This window comes from Oncorhynchus keta, chromosome 11 (assembly GCF_023373465.1).
Source record: "Oncorhynchus keta strain PuntledgeMale-10-30-2019 chromosome 11, Oket_V2, whole genome shotgun sequence".
NCBI classification, from domain to species: domain Eukaryota; kingdom Metazoa; phylum Chordata; class Actinopteri; order Salmoniformes; family Salmonidae; genus Oncorhynchus; species Oncorhynchus keta.
In genome coordinates, this window is record NC_068431.1 from 17,729,828 (window position 1) to 17,746,523 (window position 16,696).

The 16,696-nt window shown below is 40.4% G+C and overlaps 2 protein-coding genes across 5 annotated transcripts in view; both read right to left on the reverse strand.

The window, feature by feature from the left end:
* LOC118389844 (vasodilator-stimulated phosphoprotein-like) overlaps positions 1–7,112 on the reverse strand; it is a 53,270-nt gene extending 46,158 nt beyond the window's left edge. The window contains exon 1 of one of the 3 annotated variants that reach the window (XM_035779749.2): positions 6,874–7,112. In XM_035779749.2, coding sequence (XP_035635642.1) covers positions 6,874–6,878 — 5 coding nt within the window. In that variant the 5' untranslated portion in view covers positions 6,879–7,112. The remainder of the gene's footprint in view (positions 1–6,873) is intronic. The other 2 variants (XM_035779748.2, XM_035779746.2) reach the window with 2 other exon arrangements.
* Positions 7,113–11,783: 4,671 nt separating this feature from the next.
* LOC118389845 (small nuclear ribonucleoprotein Sm D2-like) lies at positions 11,784–14,627 on the reverse strand. 2 transcript variants are annotated; one of them, XM_035779751.1, is made up of 3 exons: positions 14,483–14,627; positions 13,861–14,040; positions 11,784–12,941 (listed from the first exon to the last, which is right to left on the reverse strand). In XM_035779751.1, coding segments are annotated over exons 1-3 (366 nt in total). In that variant the 5' UTR covers positions 14,485–14,627; the 3' UTR covers positions 11,784–12,757. The 2 variants fall into 2 exon arrangements, with proteins under 2 accessions (XP_035635644.1, XP_035635643.1); XM_035779750.2 differs by lacking the exon at positions 14,483–14,627 and adding an exon at positions 14,252–14,452.
* Between the last annotated feature and the right edge of the window lie 2,069 nt (positions 14,628–16,696).

Consider the following 16,696-nt stretch of genomic DNA (forward strand, 5'->3'; position numbering starts at 1 on the left):
CCCCAAAAAAAAAACACCCAAAATGCATGCACACAGGCACACACAGAAGGCATTATGTTCCGAGGTGGTGGGATTTAATCTTATTTCAATGTTCCGAGGTGGTGGGATTTAATCTTATTTCAATCTACCTCAATTAGGCAGAGAATTTCTGCCATCTATTATGCTACATTATCTGACAGGCATTTGATTGAGTACAGTGATAAACAAAAACATTATGACATCAACCTAAATTCTGAAGGTTCTTTAATGAAAAATCATGACATGACTGCATAACTGTTTCAGAGACACCCTTTAACCTAAAAGGCTATCTGAAAAACAACAAGGTGACAAAAGTCAACTGTAATATGCAGTCAGATATGAAAGGGTTGAAGACTAAAAACAGTATCTGATGCTCAGGTCTACCTAAAGGCAGTGCAAATTCCTGTTCCTCACGTGTGTGTGTGTGCGCCTTTCAACCCATTTTCCCGGTCTTCACCCACATCTCCCTCCCTCCAACTCTTGGTTTCTAGGAGTTGTTCTGTATCTGGGGTTGAGTTTGTTTACAGAACCCATGGTGCCTGTGGACACTGTGTGTGTGTGTGTGTGTGTGTGTCCAGCCCTGCAGCAGTGACAACAAACACAGGTCACACACACACACGTGCTGCATAGAAAGTCTGACAGAGACACACAAAAGTTATTGAACGTGTCTAAGAACAGCGGCACGTGTGTTTAGGGCTTACTTTAAGTTCTCTCAATGTACCCTAAAATACAGACTGTAAATCAGAGAGCCTGACTCAACTACAGTGTTGACTTGATCTTCGAGTACTGACAGATTTAGCGTTCTGCTCAGTACATATCCAAGGCCAAATGTGCTGTATGCTACTGAGAGGTCATATTATCATCACTTTCACACAGTTTTGTCTTCGTGTCTAAGCTTAGACAGGAAGTGCACATTCATGTGCGCACACGCAAGCAGTCAGACACTAGTTGAGAGACAGACAGACAGACACTAGTTGACAGAGACAGAGACATTGCCAGATGGTGGTGGAGGTGTGAAAATAATTGATGGAGACATGCGATGAGTGGAGTGTAGACACAAATTCAGTGTTGGTGCCACTGCAACTTCCTGCTCACTAGGGGAATGAATGCTATCAAACACACTGGGTGAGCATTAGGGTGACGTTGCCTAGATGCTGATCTTGAGTGAGTTAAGCATTTTCCCCACTGATGGTTAAGGTTAGGTCCAGATCTGATCCTAGATCTGTACCTACTAGGGGACATTTCACTCCAGAGCCTTGTTCACTGGAGAATGCTTTCAAACACACTGGGTTAGCTCTTATCAGCTCTTATAAATATAAAACAAGCCACACTGAGTAAACCAAACATTAAAAACACCTTCCTAATATTGAGTTGTTGTTTTTGTTCAATGTCATAAACCGGATAGTCATATGCCTGCCTCTAGGTTAAGCAAATTCCAGCTGCCAGGTGCACGGTGTTTCCTCCGACACATTGGTGTGGCTGGCTTCCGGGTTGGATGCGCACTGTGTTAAGAAGCAGTGCGGCTTGGTTGGGTAATAGACCATGGTGATGGTCTATAGTTTGGTTTATTACAAAGTAAATACAATGCACCAAAAATGCTTTCAAAGAAAAATATATTTATATTACAAGTGGGGATATATAGAAGGTGCGTGTCATAAAAGATTATGATTGATGTGTATGGTTGTCATTAGTTGTAGCACTGAGATAACAGAAACCAGCTGGCCACCATCGTTCCTCTAAAAGGGTGAGTCAAAGATGATATTTTTGTAGAGGTTTCCAAGATTGTTTGTAATAATTTAAAGAGGTTTCCTGTCATTAGCTCCTTCCTTTTGTCTGCATTTCAGAAATCTGGATTAGAAATACCTGGTTTGTGACTGAAACAGAGATAGACTACCTGGATATATCCAATAAGTAGTTCTCATTTGAGTTCTGTTGCAAAACGTTTTTAAAATGTCTTCTGCTGCGTGGCGTACTGAACACAACCCTGGCAGGTCATCCATCATATTGCATTAACGCCTCTCAAATACTTTCAGATCAGTGCAGAATAAGTAGAGGAGACAAGGAGATGAAGCCACATCTGAGTATTGAGGCTCACCCCAAAAAAAGGAACCAGAGCTAGCATTAAATGAGCCAACTCACACCCTGACTCACTCTAGCCAGGTCACTGGTCTGTTCGTGCTGTTTAGCCAACTCCTATTGCCAACTATGAATGTGGCCTGGGTGACACAGTGTTTCAGCCACAGACTGTCTGACTTCACTCTGAAAACAAATAAATGCATAGAGAAACAGAATATTCCAACCTATAGAGCATTATACAAACACTCAACTCCACCTTCAAACTAACTTTACAATTCAAGAAAGACAGGCTTTCTGTATATACCTATAATGGATAGCGAGTAATAGCCTAGTGTCTTTTCACCTTGCAAGCTACCAGTATAAAGGCTATCACTATAATAACGTGAAAACCGAAGGCACTGAGACACTCATACACATAGGCAGAAATAGAGAAGTAAGATGTATTTAACAATAGAAAGACAGAATTCAAGCCCCTCACACCTTCAAGCCCTGGCTCATGACTTCAGAAATAACTGGAAACGTTGTATCAACTCGGACAGAAATGTCCCCCACCCTTTGTGTGCCCATAATAGTGTATAGTGGCATGTGAGACTGTGTCTGTCTGTTGTAATGCAGAGGTGTGTGTGCGGGTGAGAGAGCGAGCCACCAGTCCTGAGGAGAGGCATGAGTGACAGCTATTTTTAATGTGTGTGACCAACCACGGCCACCTCACTGACAGCCACATACTGAAAGACTCTGCAGCTTGAAGTGATGTTAATGTGCTGACATCTCTCACAATCAGCCTTTCGTTCCTCATCTCGCCATACATCCCCTTCAGTCAAGTTTATGAAGCATTTATTTAATGGCAAAGTGATCATTTGAGTCATATGGGATAGTTTACTATATTGTAAGTAATGCAACTAACATTTATACATTAGCATGAGTTCTTCTCTCAGCCTGTTTCACCCTTTGTACTTCCTTTTAGGTTTCTTCCCCTCTCTTGAAAACAGCAGATGCAAACTTTGCATCAGTAGATAGATGGTTTACTAAATCTGACATTTGGGACTGTTTCCTGGACGCTGTTTAAGCTTAGTCCTGGACTATTTCAAATTGAGCAAGCTTTTTTGTCCAGGACTAGGCTTAATCTGTATCCGGGAAACTGTCCCTATCACAGGATACCTGCTTCTCAGACAGCTTTATCATCCATCCACTACTTTATCTATTGACATGTCCATCAGGTTGAATTTCATTTACTGGCAGCATTTCCTGGGGGTTATAACATTAGTCTGCACATGATGTCATGTAATCAAGGATGAGTGTTAATGGAACCCGATTCCCACTCTGGTGGGGAGCTTTGGGGCCTTCTCCGCTGATACCTCAGGGATTAGGCTTCTGCATTCATCCTCTATAGCTGGCTGAGAGAGGGTCTCTGCTCACACCATTACACCACAGCTGCTGGGATACCTTATGGAGGAGATACACACTCACCTCACTCACTTTGGCTTGGATAGGTGCACACTGCAGTGCCACGTCCATTTGCTTTCTTTATAACAACGCAAATGCATTTAGTCTCTCCCATGGGGAAGAAATACTTTAAGTGTAAGAAAAGCAATTGCACATACCCTGCAGTAATCCTACACACTAGCATTATGATGTTATCATAGCCTACATCAGGGTTGCCTGTGGGTGATTTTATTTGACACCCCAAGTTCCCAGAGCTAAAAAATAAAAATGTTTTTATTTTTCTAAAAGACTAAAGACACCAGCGAATCAGCTCCGAGCAGGACTGTCACCAGAGTTTCAGAACATTTGGGGATCAGTCCTGAAGACCAGAGTCTGAGGGGTTTGCAGGTCCAAGAAAATAAATGGCCTTTTATAAAATAATTTCCTGCAATTCGACATCATATTACATTACAAAATTATCTTTTACACCACACAAATGACCAAACTTACAAGCTACTTTGACATTGACATTACTAAGCTCAATAAAATTAATGACCCATTTCTTAAGTGCAACCAATAGCATAGGCCCATGAAAAGAGTGGAGGAAATTAGTCCACCAACTTTCCATTGGCACTCACATATCCAAACTGTTTTTTTCCCACAATTGTATTTTGAAATATTGCAAAAGACCTTTTAGCAGCCACCTGCTGTTCACTGACAACCACATCTCAACAACAAACAATGTTTGATATTTGCTACAAGGGCTGCCCAATTGCGGGACTCCCAACTGTAGGGCTATGCGCTCGCAATGTGACAACACACAATCTACAGCAATTTTCCACAAGGCCAAATAATCAACAATTATTATTATTAAATTCAATGGATTATGGCCAGTAACCCCATATGGAGGTTATTTAGTTGGTTGTCCTACTGTGACAATAATATTTTTAATTATCTATGAGCAAGTACCCTAGCCAACAAAGATGGCAGATGACTTCAATAGCATATGGGAATAGTGTAAAAATGTGTATTTGCATAAGTAGGCTAGGAGACTGAAATGCATCAGAAAAGGAAAAAGTAGTGCAATGATGCTTGTCCCAATCAAAACAGTGCTGGAATTATCAGTTGAACAAACGTGGCAATTGTTTTACATCTAGTATTATTGACATTATAACCAGTGGTGAAGTGCTGTTTGTTTAGGTAGCCTACCAGAGCATAATTATGTATTATTATTACATCATTTCTGAATGAATGTTGGTGCCGACATGTAGCCTATTCAATAAAATACTTTTAGAATATACATACAATGCACAATACATACATCCAAATTGCACTGTTCCCTATGTCCACACCTGGCACAATGAAAATGTTATATTTTTTAAATCCTAAAACACAAAATTAGGCCTACCTTATAAGTGACCACTGTCAATCTTGAATGCTAATTCTTCAAGTAGTACAGGTGAAACGTCCATGCTGTATGAATGCCAACCATTTGATCCCAAGCAATTTCATGGAAATATGCATTTCGATCCTCTTGAATGATGTAGGTTAATCAGCCTAACTACGGTTTAATCGAATGTTAGAGAAGATGGAGTTTACAGCCACCTGTATTTTGTTTCAATCAAAGCCTATTCAACATTTCAGCACAATAAATTACGTGGTGTTTTAGTATAAGAGTAGCCGAACATTATCATGCTATTATAATCGGTTTGTTATGTAGAATACTAATTAATCATTAAGTGATCTTGCTAGACATGGCACCATTCTGAAAAGTGGCCGATTATAAAGGTTGGATGAATTTGGGAGTTTCACGGAACCATAGCTAAATGAACTAAGCGGCGCAATTTTTTTTTACACTATAGCAGGAGCGCCAAAGATTCTGGGCTGACCCAAAATTATCTCGGGCTAAAGCCACGAAAGCCAGGCCCTAGTGACCTCCCTGGTTCAAAGTGAATTTAATTTAGGAAATCTGTTCCAAAGTATTCTCACGCAGAACAGAGAGATAAAGGTGATCGTATACAAATGTACGCAAGATTTGAAAGGATTATGTTTTAGTCAAATATTATATTTGTTTGGGCTTCTTGCAGAGTACAAATTATTTGTAATTATGTTCTGACCCTTGACCATCCAATCAAGAAAAAAAAATCGACCTGCGGCTGAATCGAGTTGATGATGAACCCAATATTGGACTAAATGTGCCTAACGATACTTAGCTCAAGGACATTATTACATGTTCTGTTAAAGCGTCTAATTGGCTCTCCGGAAGCCAAAACACACCATCTAAAACGTGAACCGATTCTCAATTGTGGTACGGATATATAAACAAATCCATCTACTTTCATATATAACATCTAAATCATTTCACAAATGCAAAACACACTTACTGTTTCAACACAGTTTCAGTCGAAATGATTTCTCAGTGACAACACGTTTGTGGAGTCTCTTCTATTTACACACAGGAGTTCAGAGATGCAGGTAGCTAATTGCACAAGTAGTCGTCTGTTTTCCGTAAACATGCGTTTTAAAGATTAAAATATTGCGATGTTGGAACCCTGACCCTATAAAAAGGGCTGTATCAAGGTAACATTTTTTTCGAAAATGATTTATTGCTGATATGAAAGATAAGGTCCTTTCCAAAAAAACATAACTCAAGCGATGTTCAGACCGAGCGTCGCGATTCTTAAAACTCCCCCCTAAAGAAAATGCCTTCGGCCAATGACTCATATGTGTAATGTAATGGAACGGAGAGTCATGAATGATCAAGAGCTAGTTGATGATCCCTGGCCTACATCCTGTTATCAAGGCCATAGCGTCTTCTCAGTGTCAACATCTTCAAGAAGTTGAGTTAAAATCAGAATTTTGTATAACAAGAAGCTTACGTTTGGACCATAACTTGGCTGAATGCGAATATCTAGGCTACTGGAGAAAATGTGACATTGCAAATATTTTCCCCTTGAGATAGGCTACAAACTACACTGTATGGGGGCGGGCTATAACCAGTCGTCTAAATATGATAAATAGGCCTACATCTGCAGCAGCCCGAGTATGGTCATGTTTTCAGATAGGTATAAAACACTGGTAGTCTACGTTCACACTATTTTGCTAATGCTATGCCCCACATGTGCATAGCCTAACCATAAATCATGTTCGTAGCCTCTTTTGTTGACCATTTTGTCATTTTGAGAAGAAAAAATAAATGACACGGGAAATTCTACCACTGTGAGGATACAATGTGTTCCTTTATAAAACAAAATAATCATGACAATTAACATCAAGGTTGCAAACGCGAAATTGTAACATTATAGAATATCGAAACAAAACAGGCAAGTGCACAGATCAGATTTTCCACGCCCTTACCTCATTGTTTGGCGAGACTGCAAATCTTCTCTCCCAAGCTAGATGTTTGGTTTCCGATGAGAAGCCGGTGTGGAAAAATAGAAGACATAAGATATAACGATGGTAAAGATGTGATACACACATGTATCAATCTAGCCACCCTAATCGGGCTGTGCACGAATGGGCGAAGTAGACAGCAGCACACACCACGACAATTTCCAGGGGTGTATTCACTAGGAACCAAACAGAACGAAACGGGGAGGGATTTACATGCATTTGTCCAATGGAAACTCTCGCGGTATTTCCGTTTCGAGTAAAACGTTTCCATGGCAAAACGTTTTGGAATAATGATTGCACCACCGGGTGTATTCATTTACCGTTTAACAACCAAAAGGAAGCAAACCGAGCAAATGGACCTAAACGGGGAGGGGCCTACCTGAATTTGTCAACTAGAAACTCTCGTTTTCGTTGCAAAATGTTTTTAGTTTGGAGTAAACGATTTCTGTAGCAAAACGTTTAGCAACACACGAAACCTTTATAACAGAATCGGAGTACACCCCTCATTCAAAGTAACATATTTCAATGGATGACTGAATGGAGTAGTGGGGCAAGCTTGTCAAATCCTATCACCATCCCTCCTCAGGCCACACCGCTTCTATTCGACTACTGAAGTTTACTCCTGAAACAGAGGCAGAGATTGTTTTGGATCGTGCTAAAGGGGCTACGATTTGAATGGGGAACTATTTTCTTTCACGTGGCGCCAGATTTCGCATTGATCTGAACGCCCATCCACGTAGCCCATTGTTGCTGTTCACTTGAGCCTATTCAAATCAAATTGTATTTGTCAATTTGTCACGTGTGCTGAATACAGCAGGTGGACTTTACCGTGAGGTGTTTACTCATGAGCCTTCCTTTCCCAACAATGCAGAGTTATAAAGTAAGAAAAGTCAGCCAAAAATTCTACCACAATAAAATAACAATAAGGAGATGATATACAGGAGTCCTAGTACTGAGTCAATGTGCAAGGGTACAAGATAGTTGCGGTATTCAAGGTAATATGTGCATGTAGGTAGTGGTAAAATTGACTTGACAATCAGGATCGATAATAGCAGCAGCGTATGTGAAAGAGTGGGTGTGGTGTAAATGTGCATGTGTGTTTTAGGTGTGTGAGCATATATAGTGTGTGTGTATTGGAGTGTCTGTGTAATATGTGTGAGTGTGTGGGTAGAGTCCAGTAAGTGTGCATAGAGCCAGTGCAAGAAAGTCTGTTCAAATAAAAATGGGGTCCTGCAAATAATCAGGGTAGACATTTAATTAACTGTTCAGCAATCTTATGGCTTGGGGGTAGAAGCTGTTCAGGAGCCTTTCGGTCCCAGACTAGGTGCTCCGGTACCACTTGCTGTGCGGTAGCAAAGAGAACAGTCTATGACTTTGGTGGCTAGAGTCTGGCCATTTTTAGGGCCTTCCTCTGACACCGCCTGGTATAGAGGTGCTGGATGGCAGGGAGCTTGGCCCCAGGGATGTACTGTGCCATATGCACTACCATCTGTAGCAGCACCTTACGGTCAGATGCCAAGCAATTGCCATACCAAGCGGCCTACCACCATCTTGTCGTCGGCAAACTTAATGATGATGTTGGAGTTGTGCTTTGCCACACAATCGTGGGTGAACAGGGAGTACAGGAGGGAACTAAGCACGCACCCCTGAGTTGCCCCCATGTTGAGGGTCAGCGTGGCGGATGTGTTGTTGCCTACCTTTACCACATTAGGGTGGCTCGTCAGAGAGTCCAGGGACCAGTTGCAGAGGGAGGTGTTTAGTCCCAGGGTCCTGAGCTTGGAAGGCACTATGGTGTTAAATCCTGAGCTGTAGTCAGTGAATAGCATTCTCGCATACTGTAGGTGTTACTTTTGTCCAGGTGGGAAAGGGTGGTGTGGAGTGCAATATTGATTGCATCATCTGTGGATCTGTTGGGGCGGTATGCGAATTGGAGTGGGTCCAGGGTTTCTGGAATGATGGTGTTGATGTGAGCCATGGCCAGCCTTTCAAAGCATTTCATGACTACCAATGTGCATGCTACGGGGTGATAATCATTTAGACAAGTTACCTTGGCATTCTTGGGCACAGGGACTATGGTTGTCTCATTGAAACGTGTAGGTATTACAGACTGGGTTCAAATAGACTTTCCCTGGCCTAAATAAGCTTTTTCACCCATGGCTTGCCATGTTTTTTGGGATTAAAACATTTGTTAAGGTAGAGAATATATTCTTTATTGTAGAATTTTAGGAGAGCACAGCACTAAAACACACCTGATTCAAATAGTCAGGGTCTTGTTGAATCAGGTTAGAGGTGGAACAATACAGGCATGCACACTCTAGGATCAGGGTTAGTGATAGGCCTCACTACTCAACATGAAAATATACAAATATAAGGATGCTTATGTTGGCAAAACATACTATGGAAATCCATTTCCATGAGGTCACATATGGGGAAAAGAGATGGGAGACTGTGTAGCCACGAACGAGAACATTATCGTACCAACAAATGTCTATGGCTATGCTCTGCAGCAAATGTCAAATGTATTGCACCAACAGTTTTTTCAGAGTTTTGAAATTTGAGGCTTTCATATCCTTTCTCGGACATCTTCACACAAAAAAACCTTCCTGTTTACTGACAAATTGGGTAATTTATGCATGGGTACTTCAAAAACGGGAAATACTTACTGAAATTACATTTGTCCAATGATTAGGCAATATATTAACATTCTAAAAAGTGATGTGGTAAAAATGTGAAAAATAAGTTCAAATTGTATTCAATCAATCAAATGTATTTATAAAGCCCTTTTAACATCAGCCGATGTCACTAAGTGCTATACAGAAACCCTGCCTAAAACCACAAACAGCAAGCAATGCAGATGTAGAAGAACGGTGGCTAGGAAAAACTCCCCAGAAAAGCGAGAACCTGGGAAGAAACCTAAAGAGGAACCAGGATCTGAGGGGTGGCCAGTCCTCTTCTGGCTTTGCCGGGTTGAGATAATAACAGTTTATGGCCAAAATGATTAAACATTCATAGATGACCAGCAGGGTCAAATAATTATAATAATCACAGTGGTTGTAGAGGGTGCAACAGGTCAGCACCTCAGGAGTAAATGTCAGTTGGCTTTTCATAGCCAAGCATTCAGAGTTAGAGACTGCTGGAGCAGTAGAGTCAAAAACAGCAGGTCCGGGACAAGGTAGCACGTCCGGTGAACAGGTTAGGGTTCCATAGTTGTATGTACGGGATACACATGGTATACATCGTCCAAATAAATGCTACTTGCAGGTTCCTTCTCGACAATGCAACACTAAATAATAGATGAGAATACAAAGTAAATGACATTAAAATAGAATAAACATGTTAGCATTTATTATAATACAGGAATGCACAATTTATAGTCCAATATTTACACCTGTATTGGGGAAGGTTGGGGGCAAGTGTATAAATTGAGCAGTATAATAACACGTGTAGCAGAAGTTGTGATGTGTGTGTAGAATGAATGTCTATACAGTTGAATTCGGAAGTTTACATACACTTAGGTTGGAGTCATTAAAGCTCGCTTTTCAACCACTCCACACATTTCTTGTTAACAAACTATACTTTTGGCAAGTCGGTAAGGACATCTACTTTGTGCATGACACAAGCAATTTTTCCAACAATTGTTTACAGATTATTTCACTTATAACTCACTGTATCACAATTCCAGTGGGTCAGAAATTTACATACACTAAATTGACTGTACCTTTAAACAGCTTGGAAAATTCCATAAAATGATGTCATGTCTTTAGAAGCTTCTGATAGGCTATTTGACATCATTTGAGTCAATTGGAGGTTTACCTGTGGATGTATTTCAAGGCCTACCTTCAAACTCTGTGCCTCTTTGCTTGACATCATGGGAAAATCAAAGTAAATCAGCCTAGACCTCAGATTTTTTTTGTAGATCTCCACAAGTCTGGTTCATCCTTGGGAGCAATTTCCAAATACCTGAAGGTACCACATTCATCTCTACAAACAATAGTACGAAAGAATAAACACCATGGGACCACACAGCCACCATACTGCTCAGGAAGGAGATGTGTTCTGTGTCCTAGAGATGAATGTACTTTGGCGTTGTCATGACGTTGGCCTGGGGAGATTAGCCACCACTAGAGGGCATTGAAATATCACATTCTACATGCTGTACTGTGCTCAAGGCTGAGACTCATCCATTTCCTGGCTTTGCAAGGACCCAAGTGTTACTTTTACCACAAATGTGATGTTAACCAATAACCTTAAACATTCCCTACAACAGTTTAGACTCTATACAGTGTACAAAACATTAGGAACACCTTCATAATTTTGAGTTGCAGCCCCCTTCGCCCTCAGAACAGCCTCAATTCTTTGGGGCAAGGACTACAAGGTGTCGAAAGCGTTCCACAGGGATGCTGGCCATGTTGACTCCAGTACTTCCCACAGTTGTCAATATCTCCTTCATACACACAGGAAACTGTTTAGTGTGAAACACACAGCAGTGTTGCAGTTCTTGACTCAATCAAACCATTGCGCCTGGCACTTACTACCATACCCAGTCAAAGGCACATATTTTGTCTTGCCCATTTACCCTCTGAATGGCACACATACACAATCCATGTCTCAAGGCTTACAAATCCTTTAACGCGTATCCTCCACTTCATCTACACTGATTGAAGTGAACTCAACAGGTTACCTCAATAAGGGATCATAGCCTTCACCTGGATTTACCTGGTCAGTCTAACGGAAAGAGCAGGTGTTCCTAATGTTTTGTACACTGTGTACTTAACCATTTAGTCCTTTCTAGCATGGCCATCAAGCGACTTCCACACAAGATGGCCAGTTTTGCAGGTTTTCTTCATTTACATTAAATGCATGGCTTTCAGAGATGGAGAACAAAAACATTTGTTTATTAAAATATTAAACAAAGAGAAAAAAACAATATGTTCCTTGGAGGAATTTTAGCACCGCCTCAATAATAAAACAGGCCGATATCAGATTGGAGCTTTGAGTACAAAATTCAGCAGTTTGAAAAACTATTACAAGATCAGCCAAAAATATTAATTTGTCTCCATTATGTGTGTTGGATGTTGGAATCATATCAAACAATATTAAATCACATAAACAGAGGGGTCATGTTCAAAAGGGCAACTTAAGGTCACATATGGTTAAACTAATCTCTAATCTAACAGGTTGGAAGAAATAAATTCAGATTTAATTGATGTCCTGTTGCAGAGCACTTTTTGAAAACTTGGGCCTTACTAAAAGAGATCCAATATCCATGATTAATCGAGTTCTGAGCCGAATTCATTAAGCAGAAATATAAAAGATTTAAAAATGGAAAACAAAGTGTTCGAGAAATACCACCACTACTAAAAGAGTTTCTCCGTGTCATGCTTACAGAACTTGACCCAGGGCCACGTTTAGTAGTCAAACATTGTGGAACGTTTAATATAGAAATGTAATGAATAGAGCTGACGTGATTCCTTATTCTAGATGTCAGAGACGCATGTTTGTTCCACATTGTGTATTTATATCTAAATGTTCCACAACATTGTGGCCTGTTGAACGCAGCCCTGGTGTGGAGAGCAAACAGATTGAAAAGACAGAGTGACTAAAACAATCTCATGTACTTGACAAATGCTGTGGAACATTTTAGATTGATGTGATTGCTCATTCTAAAAAGGGGCTTGAACATTCCACAACATTGTGTCCTGATGAACATTGCCCTGCTCTTGTAGTTTCTCAGCTAAAGCAGGGTAGTATTCACTAGAAACCAAACAGAAGAAAACTGACCAAAACGGGGCGGTGTGTACTAATTATTATGACCCAGTGTGGTACAGACTTTGGGTGAGATGTCAGTCTACTTCCCCCCAGTCCCAGTGATAAGAGGGTTCCTCAACACAACAATGACAGAGTCCCCTCTCAGAAACATCTTAGAGATGTACCGGTCCTTGTTCACTGGCTTGGACTTCTTTTTCCCCTTGCCACTCTTCGGGACCTCTGTCCACATCTCCTTCACATTCTCCAACACCATGTTGCAGTGCCTACATAGAGAGAAGACAATGTGAAATTATACAGAACAAAAATATAAAGCGCAACAGGCAACAATTTAGTTACAGTTTATATAAAGGCCCTTTATTTTAGGGCCACTTCACTAAGCCCCAATCTAAGGATTTCACATGAATGGGCATGGGTGCAGCCATGGGTCGACCTTTGAGGGCATAGGCCCACCCACTTGGTAGCCAGACCCAGCCAATCAGAATGAGTTTTTCCACACAAAACGGCTTTATTAGACAGAAAACTCCCCAGCACCCTCCTGCAAACGATCCCGCAGTTGAAGAAGCCAGATGTGGAGGTCCTGGGCTGGCGTGGTTACACGTGGTCTGCGGTTGTGAGGCTGGTTGGATGTACTGACACATTCTCTAAAACGACGTTGGAGGCAGCTTATGGTAGAGAAATTAACATTCAATGCTCTGGCAACAGCTCTGGTGGAAATTCCTGAAGTCAGCATGCCAATTGCATACTCCCCCAAAACTTTAAACATCTGTGGCATTGTGTTGTGACAAAACTGCACATTCTAAAGAGGCCTTGTCCCCAGCACAAAGTGCACCTATGTAAAGACCATGTTAAATCAGCTTCTTGATATGCCACACCTGTCAGGTGGATGGATTATCTTGACTAAGAAGAAATGCTTACTAAGAGGGATGTAAACAAACTTGTCCACAAAATTTGATTGAAATACACTTAGTTGCACCTAGAACATTTCTGGGATTTTTTAAATTTTATCCCATGAAACACTTTACATGTTGCATGTATATTTTTGTTCAGTGTACACGCTAATTGAAATGGGGTTTGGGAACCAAGTAATAGAATAATCCAAACAAGACATGAGGTCATGATCTGGAAGGTGATGGAAAAGTAGTTTATTTTCTGCCATTTTCAGTTACTCATTCAATTCATTACCTGTCGAAGGCTTTGACTCGTCCAAGTAGCTTTTTGTTGTTGCGGCAGTTGACGAGGACTTGTGTGTTGCTTTTCACGGACTGGGTGAGCACAGACAGTGGTCCAGTGTTGAATTCTTCCTCCTCTCGTTTCTGCAACTCTTCTGGAGTCATCTCAGACTTGGGTTTATTCAGCAAACTCCTAGAAAGACCAAATAACATGTGTCAAAATGCATAATCTAAAACCTAGGTATTAGTTAGGTAACTCAAATGTGCAAAATATTAATAACATGGGATTTATATATTTTTCAAGGACCCAAAGTCGATAAACAATTGTAGAAAATACATCAGACGAAACAAAAACCTGCATAATGATGAGGTCAAAGGGAAAGAGTAACAAAGTTAAACCATACCTCATTATTTTGTTTAGCTATCAACAATGGTTAGCGAGCTAGCTCTCTATATCTTGCAGCTAACGTGAGCAATTCAGATTCAAGCACACTAACGTTAGCTAGCTAGCCTGTATAAGAACGATTCAGTCAACTTTGAGCAAGCTCATTACAACCAAATCCCAGCACACATTGCAAAACAAACGCATTTAGTTGATACATTAAATGAATACTCAACTGCACTCTTGAACTTACATGTTTGTGAATTTGTGTTATTTATGTTCTGAATGAATGAGGAAAAAATTATTTCGGACTGAAAACGTTGCGCGAAAAATACCAAATACTTCCGGGTAAATTAAAGGCTCCTCTGCGGTCCTAACAATGGACACAATGTGGCGGCATCTACTGGCAAGGAGTATAAATGCTACTACACTACAGCTCATTCATTAATTTCTCCCCAAATATATTTCAGGTATTGATTGAGATATACATGTCAATTAAGGTTTTGTATCGTATTGATCTCAAAATAGCAACAATGGGTAGCATAACCGTTTTTGCAGTCACCCTTCCTTGCCCTATGGTTAGCATTGTACTGAAAATTGCATGTCATTGTGACTACTCATCTTGTGGTAATCCATCCCTATGATCATGATTAACTGAACAAGATATAAGAAGTATTGTGAAATCTTGTTTTAAAAAACGCCTTAACAGACACTTTTACAGATACAAAGTTGACAACATAGGCACCATCATTCTTTGGCATGTCCTTTGAAACGGTGATATCACACACACACACACACACACACACACACACACACACACACACACACACACACACACACACACACACACACACACACACACACACACACACACACACACACACACACACAGACACACTCTGGTGTCACCTATATCGTTCTCTTTCTCATCCCTTTCAGTAAAATAATTAGCTAAGGGCGTGGCTCACACCGCAGACACAGATATTTAACAGTCAAACATGCCCTCTCTTTCCTTCGTGTTCAGACTGGTCAGCGCAAATTTAACTATGCAAATAAGACCTAGTGTAGTATCTGCGTATCTGTGCTAGTTCTTTGAGTCTTTTATGTCTTTCATCGTCATCAATAAGTTTAAACCGACTTGGTCCACACATCTCACACACAAGAGACGATCTACTGACATGTGCAAATGCAGTGCTTTGTGTGACTCCACATGATCTCTGCCTGATTTAGGCTATGTAGCAGTAGTAGGCTTGTTCTCACACAAAAGTGTCATACAAGTTTAATAATTTAATTGATTAATAATGGATTTGAAATAGGAAATATGGCAACATTTTCAAATTTTCAAATGCATTTTAGAGCAATCAGTTTCAGTGGATTTATTTCTCTCCCTCTCGCTCTCTCTCTCTCTCTGGTGTGGATCTCCTATTGATTTGCATGCTGCATCATACATTTGCATACAGTTACAGCGCAGCTCTGGAGGACATCAGGACACAGTACAGTCAACAGTCTTCTGGTTGTCTGAAAGAGGCAGCCATCCCCGCAAACCTTTTCAATCAACTTTGTTTCACCGTCATTTTAACAAAACAAATCTAGATTTTTCCTTCTGATGATGTTGAATCAAAGTGGAAAAGTGATTTGTTTTGAAAGAAGTCATCAACGTAAAGAAGTTTCGGAAATGTCCAATCAAACGTAGGCCTAAATAGAAATTTGACGTTGAATTTAAGTCTGTGCCCAGTGGAATGTCTGTCAAACCTGTCTACAGGAGCCTGTAGGAATGACATATTCAACTACATGGAACTATTTGTTTTCTCACACATACATAAAGTCAGGCATGATGACTGTTGTACAACCATTATGTGAATGTTTCAAACCTCTGTATCTGTGAATGCTCGAGTATAAATGCAGGTTTTAATCGCAGATACAGTATATTAGCTAACAACATACTTTCAATAGATTCTCCCCTTTAGTAAGTCTGAAGAATAGGGAGGGAGACTCAGCTCTTGAAATCACTTTGTTGTATTTTTTATGTGTGATTATTTTGTGATTATTCATAAATTATATGCTCACAAAATGAGACTTAAGACAAAGGAAAGAACAATATCAATAATAACATCCCACCCCCTCCCTCAGGACCTCCCCAACCCTTTTTAGCTTTACCTTACAGCCAGTGGTGTAAAGTACTTAAGTAAAAATACTTTAAAGTACGACTTAAGTAGTTTTTGTTGGTATTTGTACTTTACTTTAGGATTTACATTTTTGCCGACTTTTACTTTTACTTCACTACATTCCTAAGGAAAACAATGTACTTTTTACATTTTCCTTGACACCCAAAGTACTCGTTACATTTTGGCATGAAAATTGTCCAATTCAAACACTTTTCAAGAAAACATCCCTGGTCATCCTTACTGCCTATGTTCTGGTGGACTCACAAAACACAAATGCTTAGTTTGTAAATTATGTGAGTGTT

What these genes read in the sequence shown, in the direction of transcription:
- LOC118389845 (XM_035779750.2), bottom strand. An exon ending in CGAGTCAAAGCCTTCGACAG is followed by an intron (nt 12,942 to 13,860) that starts GTAATGAATTGA and finishes CTCTCTATGTAG; the next exon opens with GCACTGCAACATGGTGTTGG.